This window comes from Planococcus citri, chromosome 3 (assembly GCF_950023065.1).
Source record: "Planococcus citri chromosome 3, ihPlaCitr1.1, whole genome shotgun sequence".
Classification (NCBI taxonomy): Eukaryota; Metazoa; Arthropoda; class Insecta; order Hemiptera; family Pseudococcidae; genus Planococcus; species Planococcus citri.
The window spans coordinates 29,864,011-29,880,531 of record NC_088679.1 but is presented as its reverse complement, the minus strand read 5'-3'; the positions used below and the strand labels follow the sequence as shown (position 1 = coordinate 29,880,531).

Genomic DNA, 16,521 nt, shown 5'->3' with positions numbered 1-16,521 from the left:
AAGCAATACACCCTGTCATTAAAATACATTATTGAAATTTTATTACAACACAAAATTATAGCCTAAAAGTTGATATTCTTCGAAAACCTTTTTAATTCAACCTCGAAGCGTCGCCATGTAATCATTTTTTGCCTTAGCATTCTAAACGCACCGTAAAAACCTATCTGTCTATAGGTATGGCGTTTTAAAAGCAAACGTCTTGTAATTGGCAAAAATTACGATGAAAAAAATGTTACTTTCAAAACGACAACGCAACCACGTTTTAAACACGAGAGGGTTATTTATCATTAAGAAATTATGCAAATTCAAACGTGTAATCTAGATTTAAGCTATCCACTTCGGATTAATTGCGAAACAGTGGACATTCGAAACTTGGAAAGTAAAATTTATGACGTGTTCGGTTAGCGAACAATTAATCAAAAGAATCAGCATTTTGGTTTTGGTTTGAAACAAAAAACTGAATTCTATTCAAATTTGATTACACTATATTAAACTGGCATAATGAAATACTAAACTGATGATGAATAAGTTGTACATTTCGTCTCAGTTCGATGAATTACTCGAACCCATTCTTTATATTTATATCATATCTATTCTACATGCAAAAACTGAAGGCTCATTCCAGTTCCAGTTAAATTGAACTTTGATAAATCGCACCATATAAAACTAAAAGTACTTACACCGGTTATTATATTTTTGTTCCGGATTCAAAATTAATTTTCAATCATTTCTCCTACTCTAAATGTATGAAAAAATCTAATTTTTTAAAACCCACCCACCACGTACACGCTATGTACTTTCACATAATCAAAAGCTATCTAAAAATGTTTGTTTTCAGCATCATTTTCCTTATATCAGAGATTCAGGGTCCATTATAGTATAATGTTCGATTATCATAACATAAAGATATTTGTACAGATATAAAAACTGAAAATACCCATCAAGAGATTTTTACCTTAAACGATTCCAGTGCGTTGCTCCATTGTAATAAAAATGATGAGAATGTAGGACACACGGTTATATCAACATTGAAAGTATTATCGAAAATGACACGTTATTACATAAAGAGCACTACCTATTCATCTTAGTCTTAATAATGATTGAATACTCAAACGTTTTAATATTACATATTAGCTATAAAACGATGAAATAAACTCGTCACCAGCAAACTATCAACCTGCACCTTAGGAATAAATTTCACCTTTTACATCATACTATAATTTAGTAAAATACTTGACTAACTCATCAAAGCACGAAAAAAGTACCGATAAACTGGTCATGTGTGAACTACCAGAATGAGCGGTTTTCATTGATGTAAGTAGCAGTTTTGTTACAGTATACTAAACTCGAACGATTTTTCGAAAAAAAAGCAATATAAAACGAAAAAGAGGCAAACAAAGAAAATATCGTTTAGGATATAAAAAGGACATTTTTTAAAACGAGATTCTTCATGTATGAAAGTGATGGAAGAAACCAACGCAAAATTTTATTCGTGAAAAAAAAAAAAAAAAAAACTCGAGCGTATAACAACACTTAATTTATAGATGTGCTGGAATCATATGGTATTACAAAACCATCGTAAACCAAGATACTATGATTGAAGAGTCGTAAACGCCAAATGTTCTACAATTATTAATTTACCGAAATGATCGAATTTTTGTCACTAGTAGCTTTCCTTCGATTTCAACATAATTTTATGGATCAATATCCTATTCAAATAAGAACCAAAAAAATATTATGAATTTAAAAAATACTCCAACACTCCGAATCAATAGTTTTCCTAACGAAACAGAACCGTGGTACAATTAATTAAACCAAATACGATAACAAAATGTACAAATATATTTTCACAAAGACTAATAACATTATTACAAAGTATTATAAATTTTACGACCTCTCATTTCAGTTACCCATTTTTCAAGCAACGCAGGACCAGATCGGTCTCCTTTTCTATAATAATCCGCCGGAGGCTTACCTTCTTCTAATCTTATGTAAAAGTTGCAATATCTGTAATGAACCAAACCGATTCTGCCTTTAGCATGTCTACGTACTCCTTTCACCATTACACCTCTGCCATGGAAACACTCAGCTAATGTAAAAACAACATGTTAACGAATTAAGATATGTTTACTTTGAAATTATAATCATATCAGAGGCGGAATTTACCGATCCATAAGTTAGTTCTGAATTCAACATTGTGATCCTTCACAGCCATGTCAGCCGCTTCATTAATTGCTCGTGTCGCGATTTCTGCACCTTTTCTTCCGACCAGTGCTAGCTGCTTAAGAGCTTCGTCAATTGTTAGTCCACGAACAAAACGACAAACATACCACATTTTCTTCGGACTGTATTTTAAGTTGATTAGTTCATGGCAAACGTACTGAAAATCAATGAAAATTTACATTAATAAGATAAATATTGTGTATTTCTAGTAAATGTCTAAATAAGAATGCTTCTCGAGAATCAGAATAGCTAATTTACGTTTTTATTCCACGCAGCATTAGGTAAATTAGGTCTTTTGGAATACATACTTGGAATGTATTTTTTTTCTAAATTTTGGGACCCAAAAGTAAAGAAATAGAGCTCATAGTAAACTTTTGTTCTTACTGAAAAACACCAGATCTATTTTCTGATCAAAAATTGATAAAATGACTACCACCGGTCTCCAAATCAGTTCAATCATAATTGACATTACGTAACTAATGTACCCAGGAAATTCACCTACTATGGTAGCCGAATTCGTCGAGGCCACTATTCGGATGAAAATGATTGAAAAAAATATCTGTCAACTTACAGCAGGTCTCGGAGGTTCTGAGGGATCTTGAGGAGGGTAAACTTTTTCATTAAGTTTCATCCATTTCGACAGTTTAGCGTTATCTTCTTTCGTAAGATCTGGTCCGGAGTTCATAAAATTCGTGTACATATGAGAAGCTTTGGAGTGATCGGCATAAGAACGTATTAAAATAGCATTCACCGGATGAAGTGAATTATTGAAGTTGGCCATCTGGGTAATACTTTTTTTACAAACATATCGCACCGAGTTCCACATTTCTGCACACATATGACAAACATTTGAAATCAATTCGAACAATCATTTTTTAATTATGAGGTGAAAATCTACTTACTTGTTAGAATATTACGAAGTTAGATGACTTTTAAGAACAAAGTTTTTCAAAATTCTATTCGTATTTCTACAGCAATTTTCGATTTTCGGCGAATTTTTACATTTTGTGTTGATAAAAATTTTTTGTGTTTTGATAAGAAATAAAGTTTGGGACTAGGAGCGGATCGCCGGAACTTTCCGGCTACCAATGAAATCGCGGCGTGCGTACGCGTATACATACGTGCGCGTGGGGGGGTAGCTTTTGTCGCAGTTTGTCTACATGTATACTGCTAAAAAACGCATCTCGGCAAGCTGGCCTCCGTAGCCACATAGAGTAGGTGATGGATCCCTGTGCCGATGGTCTGGGTTCGAACCCAGCTCAGGGCACCAATTTTTTCAAAAATTTTTTTCACGATTTTTATTTTTACGAGTTCAATTTTCACAGAAAATTCAATTTAATAATTATTTTTTGCTTTTAAACTATGAATAATGAATTTTTGACTGCTGTAGAAAGCAGCATATTCGTATTCGGCATGATTTTGTAATTATTAAAGAGAGGTTAGGTTAAGGTTAGGTTAAATGCCGATATGTTAATATTGAGGGAGGGCGCGAAGCGCCCGACCGAATAAGTGCAGAGTGAGCGAAGCGAGCTCTTGCTCCGAGTGCGGCCCTTGAGGGGCCGCGAGGGCGCGAAGCGCCCGATTCACGAGGAGTACTCGCGTAGCAAAAGTAGGAGATACGGACACGCGCGAGGCGAAGCCGAGCGCGCACCCCGTGTGTTTCTTTAAAAAAAAATTTGAAAGAAAAATATTAAAATCGAAAAAATGGCGTGAGATGTCTGTAAAAATTCAAGAAAATTGAAATTTGAAAACAAAACGAGTGAAAACTAACGTTGCGTTGCGAACTCGTCTCTGATTGGTAGCCGGAAAGTTCCGGCGATCCGCTCGTTTTGGGACTACGTAATTTTAAAATGTGGCCTAGTTCGGTAAAAAAGTGAAAACCAGGGCTGCTTAGCTAGCCATTAGCTTTTAGCCATTAGCCGTTAGCCGAGGGTAGCCAATGCTTTTTTAGCTTTAGCCATTAGCTGGCTAACTCTCCGAAGCATTAGCTAGTAGCTAGCTTTTAGCCAATCATTTTTCATTTCCATTGCTGGCTGATTTTATTTTTTGCTCCTATTAGACTCTTAATTTTATGTAAATTTGATTTTTAAACCTGATTTTGAGTATTTTTTTTTTTTTTTTTACTTTTTACTCCTTTTTACATAATACATATGATTAATATGTCAATAAACAATTTCTGGGAGTACCATGTAATTGGTCTTTTTTCAACGAGTGTTTTGAGGTACAACTTCATTTTAAAAAAATTAGCAATTAGCTAAACGTTAGCTAGCCAATCAGAAGTTATAAGCCATTAGCTTTAGCTTTTAGCTAATGAAAATTTTTTTTAGCTTTAGCCTTTAGCTTAGCCAATGCGATTGGCTAAATGTAAAGCAGCTACAAAAAGGGAGTATGCGCAGCGGCCATGTTTACCCCTGAATTACCATCTATATATGTACAAGATCTATGCTTGAAACTACATCACTTCACTCGCGTTTATGTCACGGTCGTTGTATTATTATCGTTACATTTTTCGTGTGAGATTGGTGTTAAATTTTAATTTATTTTCCTTTAAAAATTAAGGGCCGTATTCATAGACTTTACTTAGGGATCACTTGGCTAAGTGGCGAATCTTGAAGCATTTTTCCCAGGCGTGATTGAATTTTTGAAATTTTGTTTTTTGATAAATTGAAAGATTGGACTCCGAAGTGTTGATTTATTATTTTAAAAATATAAAATGTTGATTCGTTCTTGAGAAAAAATGAATCAAAATTCACTACTCAGCCAAGTGTCTCTTGAGTAACATCTATGAATTCGGCCCTTAATTTCAACTAATAGTAAAGTAATACTTGGGTAGGTAGGTAGGTACTTGAAATTTAAATGGCAAAGTGAGAAAGTAATAATTGGACCAATTGAGGAAATGCAAAAATTTACTAAATGGTATTCCCGGCTAATATAGCCTAGGTAAATAAAATGCTCACTCCCCGTATTTTTGAAATTTTGATAATGTTGTACCAAGAGTACCAAGTAATTTTCTCTCACCAGTCATCCCATCCTCCTTGACCACAATATGTAGGTACTTTCTCCTATTTTGATGAAACTCGCCCAAAATGTTGGTTTTGATGTAAAACCATCCCAAAAAATTTCAAGTCGACCCCCTCACCCCAATTCGAGAAATGTACCTACCCAACTACCAATACGTGCTTAAAATTCAAAATTCTTGTTCTCTGTGTCCGTGGAGGAGATGGTCCAAAAATTTTGAAAATTTCATGGGAAATATTTAGGGCTGTATTCATAGACGTTACTTATGGGATCACTCGGCTAAGTGCCTATTAAGTGGTGAATTTTGAAGCAATTTTTCCAGGCGTGATTGATATTTGAAATATATCCTCCCTGGGGGCGGGAGGGGGGCAAAGAATCATAAAAAAATTCATGCGGCTAGACTTATATGTCTCCTCCATACATTTTGGGTGAATTAAAAAATTTTTGTTTAAAATTGGATGAAGTATGATTTTTTTGCGAGAAAAGCGTTTTTCCAATTGTGGTCAAGGAAGGTGCGGCGAGGGAAAATTTTTTGGTCCAACATTTTTTTAAAAAGGTACCCAACAATGTTTTCATCAAAATTTTAAAAATACGAGGAGAGAGGCATTTTATTTGCCTATTTCAGCCGGGAATACCCTTTGAAAAATTTTTGCATTTCATTTTCCCCAATTACTTTCTCACTTTGCCATTTAAATTTCCAATACCTACCTACCTATTGGTTGAAATTTTTTAAGGAAATTATTTTAAAATTTGAACTTTAAAATTTAACACCAATCCCACATGATGAATGTAATAATAATGATTAACGACATAAACGTTGATTGATACGTATACGTAGTTTCAAGCATAGATCGTGCGTATATAGATGGTAATCCAGGGGTAAACATGGCCGCTGCGCATACTTGGTTTTTGTAGCTGCTCTAGCTAAATGCAGCCCTGGTGAAAACGAAAAGTGAAAACGTATGCAGCGATCCTACGATGGAAATCACAAATCAACTTTTCTCATGCATTTAACATCTGCGCAAATTCAATTTTTATCTCTGATCAATTTTTCTTTTTTTTTCAACGTTTATTATTGCATTTTTAATTTTTTTCATTCAATTCAATACTGTTGTTAATAGGGGTGTTCGAGCGCTCTACAGAACGCTGCAGAATTTACAGAAAATGTGAAAAATTAGGGGTTTTGTGCGCTCATGATTCATGAAAGACTCAAAATGGACAATATACTGCTGCAATGCAATTTTACAAAAAACTGTAAAAAATTTTCAACGTTTTCTGTAATTGCTGCAGGTTTCTGTAACTTGCTGGAGAGCGCTCGAACACCCCTAATATTGAATAATTTCTAATCACACTGATATTGTTGTACTTTTCTTTATTTATTCAATTAAAAAAATTATCGAGAAATAATTCAAAAAAAGACGAAAAATAACAAAAACACCGATGAACTAGTCGCAAGTGTGAAGCGAACTTATTGATGTCAACACTTTTTTTTGGCCACAGTACAAAACATTGAAATTTTGTTTGTTGTCTAATGTCTTGTCAGTTCTGGGAGTGGAGTTTGTATGTAATTTCTATGCTAGTAGTTTTCGACATAAATGTTATGTCAGTGTAATTATAATTGTGGAAATGTTTGTTGAGAAGTATATATTAAAACCGCGTTAATTCGATAAATCATAAATACAGTGCATTCAATCAATACAAGTATCACAACTGCTGACGTCGAGTTCACCATGGAAAAATTACGTGCCATTTTCATCTCCATCAATTAATTACGGTAATTGTGCTAGAAAAGCTTGATACACCATTAATTCATCAATCAAATTAACATTATCATAAATATTGGCATTTTCACTCGCATTTGAATGCTTCTGATCTAATGTAAACTCATGTGCTCTTATTTATAACTTTGGGTGTGTGTTTGTGTGTACCGCTACAAAATGCATTTGTGCCGATTTCCAATATTACACTTACACTTGCATAGATCATCACCAGATAACATTCGGCTCGTAATTATCCATAAATTATACCTTATCAGTGATTGTAATCTGAAATTATTAATCATTCATTTTGGTCATTTGTGATAATTGGCATTGTTTACATTTGTATATTATAATTACATCTATGCTTCTGATCAATGAACTCCGTCCGGGTCATTTTGAAAACACATCGAACATTAGATTTCAGAAGTATTTGAATTCAATAAAAAAATGGTCATTTTAATTTTCGCAATGTTACCCGAATAATCACGAAATTTTATTTTCTTTATAGATTTTAACTTAATAGTCGTCGCCATTTGAACGCGAATAAAATCAACTTGTTATGTCTAAAACCACACAAATAGATTCTTGTTTGTAAGTAGCGTGTAGTACTGGAATTTAAGTATTTTTATTTTAGTTAGAAAAGCTATCATATCAAAAATGAAAAATGCTTTATTGTCTCCCAGTTTTAATTTTGGGATCTTAAGCTTACTTTGGTGTGTGAATTATCAATTATCATATATTTTTAATTATAATACTGATTTCAACAGCTGGAATTAAAAATACGCTTTATTAATATAGGCTGGTGAATAGAAGAGTAGAACAGCTTCAAGAGCACAGCATCACATGCACAGAAATAACGCAAAGGTACACATTCATTAAAGCACCGCTAATTTTCAGTTTCCTTATACATAGCATTATAAGTTTTCGTCGAGAGGTATTCGGTTCAGTTCAATTAGTATTTTTAAATTTAAAGTTTCAATTTTCGATTACAAAATGTTCAATTAGAGAACATTTTACTCACACGGTTTATCTTTTCGGAGTGTGTAAAACATCGGTTTTCAATTGTTTATTGAATACCCTGCAATAATAATTAATGATCTGTTATCGATCCATCCCAGTTGAATGATAATAAACACAGATAATTTTTTGACTGCTCTAAAGGCATATTCTACAATCTACAATTTGCGGTATTCAATTCGAACGTTATTAAAAGAATCTTTCAATGAGGTTGCCTTATACAGCTAATTCTACAGTATCGCTGATCTAATTCATTTGACTTTTTCAAATTGCTAATGTCGCAGGAAGTGAACCAGCCGTGAATTGAAGATAAATTTATTCCATAACGTGACCGTTGCATTTTCTTATCAATTCCCTTGCTGTCGAATATAGAGAGCCGAGTCGACGAAATTCAATTTTATTACGATAAGCTTTCGATAAGATGATTTTAACGTCGAGAAATGAAACGTGGGCCATTTTTTCCACATTATATTTCAAGCTGAATCGTGAGAAAATTTTCTTCTCGAGAAAATCTACGAGCAGAACTCTTGAAATTTTTACATATCGACGAAAAAAATTATAAATTTTTCATCTGTCGAAGAACCGAAAGCTATATACGTGTAGTTCATTCAACTTAAAATTCATGCCAAATATTTTTCGCTCCAAGTAACGTTTTTAATATGTATTTTCTCTTTCATCTCGTAGCGATTATTTCGGAGGGTTGAATCGTGCAAAAGGAGTACTCTTCGTACATTTATGAAATTTTTTCAACATACTGTTTCCAAATTGCCCTGGAAAAATTTTCCATCCATTTTTCCTTCGAAAGAGTCGATAAAATTTAAACAATATTAACGACGATACGATTGAGAAAAATCAAGTCGAATTAGCCCCACGAATAGCCTCTTGGCATTCTGTAAGTTGTGCGCTGGCTGTGTAATTCCACATCATCGTTGTCGGTACCTAGACCAGACGTGTAATAAAATCATCTGAAATGAGTTCGAATACACACGTAGTACGGTCGAATGTGAAAATGTATCATCTTACGTATGATATTTTCATTTTTACTACTTTGTATCCAATTGGCTATTCGCATTAGTAACGGGTTAGGCACACGTGTGTTTTCGTATTTGATCCCTAGATTCGCTGTGTTTCAATAGGTATATGTACCAAAGAGTACGAGTACACCAACTACTAACACTATATACTATTACTCTTATATCTATGTATATTTTTTGTCAGATCTATGAAGGACATTTTCAATACACACGATCGCGACGAAACCGGTTTCATCGATACTTTCGCTGGCCAGTGTTGGGCGACAGATGATGAAAAATTGAATCGGAAATTTTTATTCCTATATAGTGAAATTTACACCGACCAAGTTTACCTACATAAAGAATTCGTCGTCCATTAACCTTCCCATTTGACCGGGTCATTAAATTTACTACCAACGACGTGTGTATTACTAACGTACGAGTATAATACGCGATATTATAGGTGGATATTCGTAGTAAACTACTCGAGCTCCATGAATGAGAAAGAATTAGTAGTTATCTCAGTGTTCAGATGTAGCACACTCTCGGAGAATACAGAGTAATCGATGGAAAGCCTTGTACACTGTTGTAGACTTGCTTATATGAGTATATGTTCGTGATCAGATAAAAGCTTTTGTGCATTGCGAGAAAAAAAAATGAAACACTACAGGAACCCCTTTTTTGACGTGTTCGCGCTCTTTATGTCGTGCTTATGCGTCTTTCCCAAGCTCGTACCAGTAAATGTTTATTGTCAGTAATTAGAAGTTTTACAGCGAAGGGTTGTACGCGTTTAGTTTGTCATTTTTTTTTTTACTCTACCTTACCTTCCTCTGCGGATATTTTCAGCTAATAAGTATCCTAAAGTTTTGCAAGAAGTTGGAAATTATTTTTTTAAAAAATAGCTTCGAGGTTCGTTTCGTGTAAAGTATCTGCGACTACGTCGATTTCAAAACCGAGTGTAATATTTAATGATGGAATGCTTTAAGCGTGAGTCGGGCTTCTAAGAAATTGTTGTGATGAATTTTTCGTCTTACAGTTGTTAAAACTAGAATAGAAATCCGTATGAGTGTTTGGGATCGTTTGGTTGTTTTGTTTTCAACGATGAGGTGCGAGATGAGCGAATTGAAGGGTGAAAGTGGTTGAATTTATACAGAAAAACTGTAATATATCCGCGATTCTTGATTCGATTTGGGTGAAATGTGATTCATGGCATTGAAAGTGATGAAAAAATTATATCATATCATTCTGGAAACATATTTCTGTTTCCCAGCTGTTTTTTTTATCTACATGCCCCTCTCCTTTTTAATTCATTGAACAAGCAATTATCAGAGAATGATTAATGATTCGAATCCTTCCTCATGTCTAGAATTTTTTTGGTTTTTCAATATTTTGAGAGTTTTTTCAGATACAGTTGTGCAAAATTAAATAAATACATCTAACAAAAAGTATCAAACTTTAAGGGGGGGGGGAAGGCTCATAGTTGAACAACGGGGATATGTTGTCCTGGGCTCGTTAGCCCACAGCTCCCATTTGGTGGGGGAGGGATCTGCGCTGGAGGCGGTTTTCAATGGAAGGAAATAGAAACTTACTGAATAGAAGCATTTTTTGTAATTCTGAAAAGAAATTCATTTTTTGGGGAAAAAACAGAGCACTTGTTTTCATTTTTCGACAGTGAATGAAGGAAGTGCTTTGTCTTGGGACAGGAAAATGTCAAGATGATTTAGGGCAAATTGAAACTTTTATTTTAATTCAGAATTTCTGATGAAATCCTGACTTTCTCAAGTCCATGAATCATAATTTGTTGGTCTGTTTTCTATTTCAGCTCCTACGAAGAAGGGTTGGGCAAACTCTTTTAGGAAATAAATTAATATTTTCATTTTTATTTTAAAGAGAGTTAGAAATGGCCAATTTTGACTATTTTCAAAAAAGAATTGAACTTTGAATCAATGACTCTTCTCCAGGAGTTTGGTGAAGTTTTCTGTCCAATTTGCCAATAATTGCATCTCGAACAATCCATTTTTTAAAAGAATCAAACCAAGAATTAGGTTATCAGTGTCAACTGGAAATTGACTCTGAGTTGGAATCAAAAAAACTCTTTGCCCAACCCGGCTCCAAATTGATCTAGGAAGTCGAAATTTTGCACTGACTTCAAAACAGCATCCCAAATGCGTCCAATCTCTCATTGCTCCTTTTCAGGTACGAAAAAGTGAATTTCCTGCATTTGGGAGGTGGGGAGGTTCGGTTTTGTGGTCCAAATTTAAAGTTCAGTTCAGGCTCAGGCGCACTGTCCAGTTCATCGTTCAGTTCATTCGTTCAAGTTCGCGAGGAAAGCTTAAGTATTTCTCAGTTCAGAGTTCTCCTCTCTTTTCAATTTTATACCTCGTGACTTTTCACTCTAAAAAATGGAGAAAAAAGGAAATAATTCAATAGAAATTACCAGCAACTTATTAAAAATCACCAATAATTTACCAAAAAATGCCAGTAATATACCAAAAATTACCAGTAATTCACCAAAAATTACCACTCATTTACCAAAAATTACCAGTAATTTACCAATTTACGTTTTGATTATTTTTAAAAATTCAAAAATTTAATTTCAAACTAAAAAATAAAATACCAAATTTTGAAAAAAAAGAACAAAAAGTTCATCATTGGATGTTCATTTTGGTTCCAAGTTTGCAATGAATGTGTCTTAACTTTTGTTGTTTCAGTTTTTTTTTTTAAATCATAATTTTTTGAAAAAATAGCGTTGTTGGAAGGAAATTTATTCAAAAATACAAAAATAAAATTATAAAACTTTATAAATTAATTTTTATTTTAAATATCTAATTTCCAATTCATTTCTAATCAGATATTTGGGTATAATAATTTTTCAAATTTTGAATTTTGAATAATAATTATTATTAAGGAGAAATAAGTTGAAAGAGCACTCGTTTAGAAGTTCGTTCAAAAAAAGTGAACCGAAAAATCAAAATCACGTTCTCGAACAAGACTTCCAACTTCCTAAGAAATTCTATTGGTAGACTTTTAGATGTTATGCTTTTCAATTTCTCTTTGCCATCTTCTACTTACAAAGAAGAGAATTTTCCCACTGTTTTTAAATACATGATTTTCACTTTTTCCGCCCCTCTCCCCTCTGAATTAATTTTGGTAAGATACTGAAATTTGGCACCCTGATTTGAAAAAAATTGATTTATCTACTGTACATTCAAAAAATCATACCAATTTTCTTCCTTCGACGTCATAAATAAATTTTAAGAGCTCTCAAAAATTAATTTATGTGTTCACCATTCAAGTTTACTAATAGTGTAGGTGTAGGTAGTCTGTCAAAATGAAAATTTTTCAAAATAATTTTTTTTCTTCAATTTTAAGAAAACGAAATGTTTTTAAAATAGGAACTCCCCCTACCTACCCCTCCGCAAACGTCTTACACCACTCCGTTTCAATTTTGTCGTGATGTGGAAATTTTTTCTTGCAAACTGCCGAAAATTCGAATAAAAAGGTACGAAATTGTGTGTTTTGAGACGTTAAATTCAGTAATACTTATGAAAAGAGGTGAGCCTCGAAAAGAAAGAAGCTGCTTATGAAAGATCTGGAAAGATGAGGGAAAAATCAGATTTGGGATAGGGTCTGAAATTCTGCAAAGTCTCCTTAACTTCGTTATTATTCGTTTTTTCATCAACATGGTAACGTAAAAATTTCCTGTGCTGTTTGCAAGATTCATTTTTTCTTCATTTCTCCAATTTTGAAAACTAGAACGTATGAAAAAAAATTGAACCTTTCGCTCAGCCGAAATACAAAAACGAAAATAATATTTCGATGTAAATTTCGAAAAATAAGAAAAAATGAAATGAAAAAAAAATGAAAGTCGTCGCTATAGGAAATACTCGCATTTTATCTCAAAATGATGGCCGAGCGAACTTTTGCCTTGTACTAAAAAATGAAACCGATAAAATTGATAGTGATTCGCAAACATCAGGAAAAAAGGAGGAAAAAACGCGAAGAAAGGTTCGGGTCAAGATGCTTTAAAGTGGTATACAATAATATACATTCGCTATCAAAATATTAGTACAACACGCAGCGATACATTACTTGTAAACTTTCGAATCTCCTATTTAATAACGATTTATATCAACTTGAACTTTTCACAGAAAGAGGCATTGTACAAAAAAAAAAAAAAAAAGAAATGAAATACGTAAAATTGGCAATCTAACCGAGGGAAGTTTTTTTCCCCATCTGTTTCGACAGTTGTGGGTAAGATAAAGGTTATAAAATTTTTTTTCATTCGACGGCCGGTTCTATGAAACGAAAAAATATGACAGATTTCTTTTCGCCGTCTCTGAAGAACTAAACGTATAGTAATAATTATTTCGAGGTGAATCGATGCTCGTTTGATGTACAATTTTATAGAAGTAAATCGATGATATTGGTGTAAAAATATGAAATTCCACGTATGTAACGTTGTCGATTTCATTGAGAAAATGGGTGAACGAAACATCGTCGCGGTCGTATTGAAATTTACGACACGATATCTTGATTACGATACAGACGATAATGTTGTAATATTTTGATGGATTCTGTTTTTTTTTTTCATTGTTTTTTTTATTCATTTTTTATCGCTATCTAGTTTTTGCGATATAGAAAATGGAAAGTTTGAAAGCAGCGTTGAGGGATTGCAATGAAGTGTCATTGGCTCTCGATGTTATAATACCTGGCTTAAATTCAAAACTGGGCGAAATTTTATTTGAAATGCGAATAAGAAATGCGCGTGTATAGAAAACTTCTCGCTGAAAGATTAACGCATTCTTTGCCAAAAACGTGGCTTAGCTTTTGATTTCTGAATTTCTATACACGAGTGTTCTCGTCGCCTTTGCCGAATGGTGGCGTATCGATTTGTTTAAAACATCTTCCGTTTTCACAGCTGCACTGATAAGGTTTTAAATGCGTTGCGATTGCGATTTGTTTCTCATATATTCATTGGAAAGGCTTTGGTTTGGTGTTTTGTTTTAGCTTCATCATCACACTCATCATAAATTACAATTGCATTTTTCACGTGTGTAGTAGATTTGGAATTTTTTTGAAAGATGCTTCGTGTTTGGCGAAGAGTAATGTGTAAGTTGCAGGATGTTACTCATGATGACGCTTTATGCCTGCTGCAGTTTTGTGGTCAAGTCATCCACACGTGGCCTGGTTTTTTCCCACAAAGAATCTTTCGGGAAACTTAGTCCATTTGTCGTTTTAAACGACTCTGAAATACGTATATTTGGTACAGATAATCTACTATTAGTGGAAGTTGGAAAAAGGGAGAGGAAGTAAATTTAAATTTGAACCGAAAGAGCAATATAACAATCGTAGGTAATTTTTACATCATCACGCAAACGATTTCTCTGTTTTTAAATTCGAAGAAACCACGAGAAACTCAAAATCGAAAATCCCCATTTTCAACCCAAATTTTGGTATTCGTTTGATGGAAAATTTATTAGATAAATGGATAAAATTGAAGGTTGTGTAATGTCTATGTAAAAGAGCTGGTAACATATTTGAAATTCCAAGCTGTACAAAATAATATACCTACTTATGTAGATTGATTTTATCGGAAAATAGTTTTCAACTCTTTGGCTTTACAAGAGATGAGCAAGTTATCTTTTAACCATGATTTTTTCGCTAATGTTGGGAATTTTCCGTTATTTAAAGCTGTCAGAAGTTTCGATTGAATGATTAGAATTGATTACTTTTGCTTATATTTACCAAGTTTTGTTATAATAATACCTGAAAAAATTTAATTACCATTTTATCACTTTTGGTTAATGGGCAGTTTTCTGAGAAAAAATGTTTTCAGGGTTTTTATGTGGAGATTTGAATGTATCGAAAAATTTGAATTTTTGAAATGCTTTGATCAAAATCATGTTTTAAAGGATGCTTTTTGAAATTTATTTTCTATTTATCAAATCGATGATTACTTGAAATTCATCAACTCTTTGGAGTAATTAAAATCGATAAATTTGAAATTGAAAATGAAATCGATCTTGCTAAGAACTGATTAGAAACTCTTGAAAATTCGAATTTTTTCAAATCAATGTTTTTTAGAAGGTGCATTCGGGTGCTCTCAATTTTCAGCAAAACTGAGAATTATTTTCAGTTTTGCTGAATATGAGAAGTAAAGGTGTCTCCACAATACCCAACATAGAAAAATCACAAAATTTTGGTAATAACAGCGGACCTACTTGCTTGAATGAACCTAGAGAGAGGTAAAATCAAATATGTTGCTGAAAAATCGAATTTTTGGTTCAAAATTGTCGATTAACCGAGACTATCTGATATCTCCACCAATTTTTTGAAATTGAAATCTGACAGAGTTCAGAAATTTTTTGGGGGGAAGTGACTCCAAAAATATGTGGTAAAAATGTGAGATTTCCACTTCATCTAAGAGCCCTTGGTGGGTACTAAAAGTTCGAAAATTTTCTAATAAAATTAGGTAATTGCTTGCGAATATTTTCTGTCAAAAAATTGGTTCAGTTTTGTACTTTTACTGCTTTTGAACAAGAAAAAAAATCAGTTTTTAGTGTGCAATCTTTATTTCAAATTCTAAACTTTGCCCGAGGGCGCCCCTTCCCCTTTTTGAATAAAAATGAACTGCTGTGGACTTATTCAAAGGTCAATTTCCGACCTATTAAATTAAAATTTCGCGAGAAATTCAAATGTTTCCAAACGAAAATGTTTTTGAGCGTTTTTGAAAAAATTTTAGCTCAAAATTGGGTCATGATTTTTGAGATTTTTGAAAAATGTTAATATAATTTCGATAAAAATTCTTTTCGAGCATTTTTGAAATTTTTTTACCCCGAAATTGGGTCATAATTTTTGAGATTTATGAAAAGTCATACATTCCATTGGAATATGTACACAGGTTAAAATTTTTCGTGAAATTCGAATGTTGCGATGAACACGTTTTTTGACTATTTTTGAAGAATTTTGAGCCTACAATTGGGTCATCATTTTTCGAAATGGGTTTAAGATTTTGCGAGAAAATAATAAATCTCGATCAAAACTCTTTCAGAGCACTTTTTGAAAAATTGCTGTCTAAAATTTAGTTGATTTTTGGAGATTATCATGGAAAATTGAGTTAGTTGCAGGCTCGAAATTTTTCAAAAATGCTTTTAAAAAGTTAAGATACAAATTTTAATTTTTTCTGGCTGTAAATTGAGATCAGGATCATTTTGAGATTTTGAAATCCGCATTCTAGAAAACACGCATTTTGATATACTCATCTACCCATTACTCATCTTTCAAGATATGTATTTTATCACTCTCCTCTCACACTCCCACAACCTGGATTTTGTGCTGGAATTCAAGTAAATCAAGGAGCCAGAGGGTATCTAACGGAATTTTCCCAGCGAAAATTACTACATATGTACATAGACATACATTATCACCACCTTTTCACGACCAATTAAAAAAAATCCGGACAAGTCTCACGGCCCCCTCTCCAATTT

The 16,521-nt window shown here is 33.2% G+C and overlaps 2 protein-coding genes across 6 annotated transcripts in view; one reads left to right on the top strand and one right to left on the bottom strand.

The window, feature by feature from the left end:
* Positions 1–1,819: 1,819 nt before the first annotated feature.
* Positions 1,820–3,283, bottom strand: mRpL22 (mitochondrial ribosomal protein L22). Its single transcript, XM_065357114.1, has 4 exons — positions 3,126–3,283; positions 2,795–3,051; positions 2,167–2,380; positions 1,820–2,089 (listed from the first exon to the last, which is right to left on the bottom strand). The coding sequence occupies exons 2-4, from the start codon at positions 3,047–3,049 to the stop codon at positions 1,869–1,871; spliced, it is 690 nt and encodes a 229-aa protein (XP_065213186.1). The 5' UTR covers positions 3,050–3,051; positions 3,126–3,283; the 3' UTR covers positions 1,820–1,868.
* A 3,482-nt stretch (positions 3,284–6,765) lies between these two features.
* Positions 6,766–16,521, top strand: part of p120ctn (adherens junction protein p120) — a 30,394-nt gene continuing 20,638 nt past the window's right edge. For 2 of the 5 annotated variants that reach the window (XM_065354197.1, XM_065354193.1), the window contains exons 1-3: positions 6,766–7,015; positions 7,510–7,592; positions 7,800–7,865. In XM_065354197.1, the coding sequence (XP_065210269.1) occupies positions 7,561–7,592; positions 7,800–7,865 (98 nt within the window). In that variant the 5' untranslated portion in view covers positions 6,766–7,015; positions 7,510–7,560. The remainder of the gene's footprint in view (positions 7,016–7,509; positions 7,593–7,799; positions 7,866–16,521) is intronic. The other 3 variants (XM_065354196.1, XM_065354194.1, XM_065354195.1) reach the window with 2 other exon arrangements.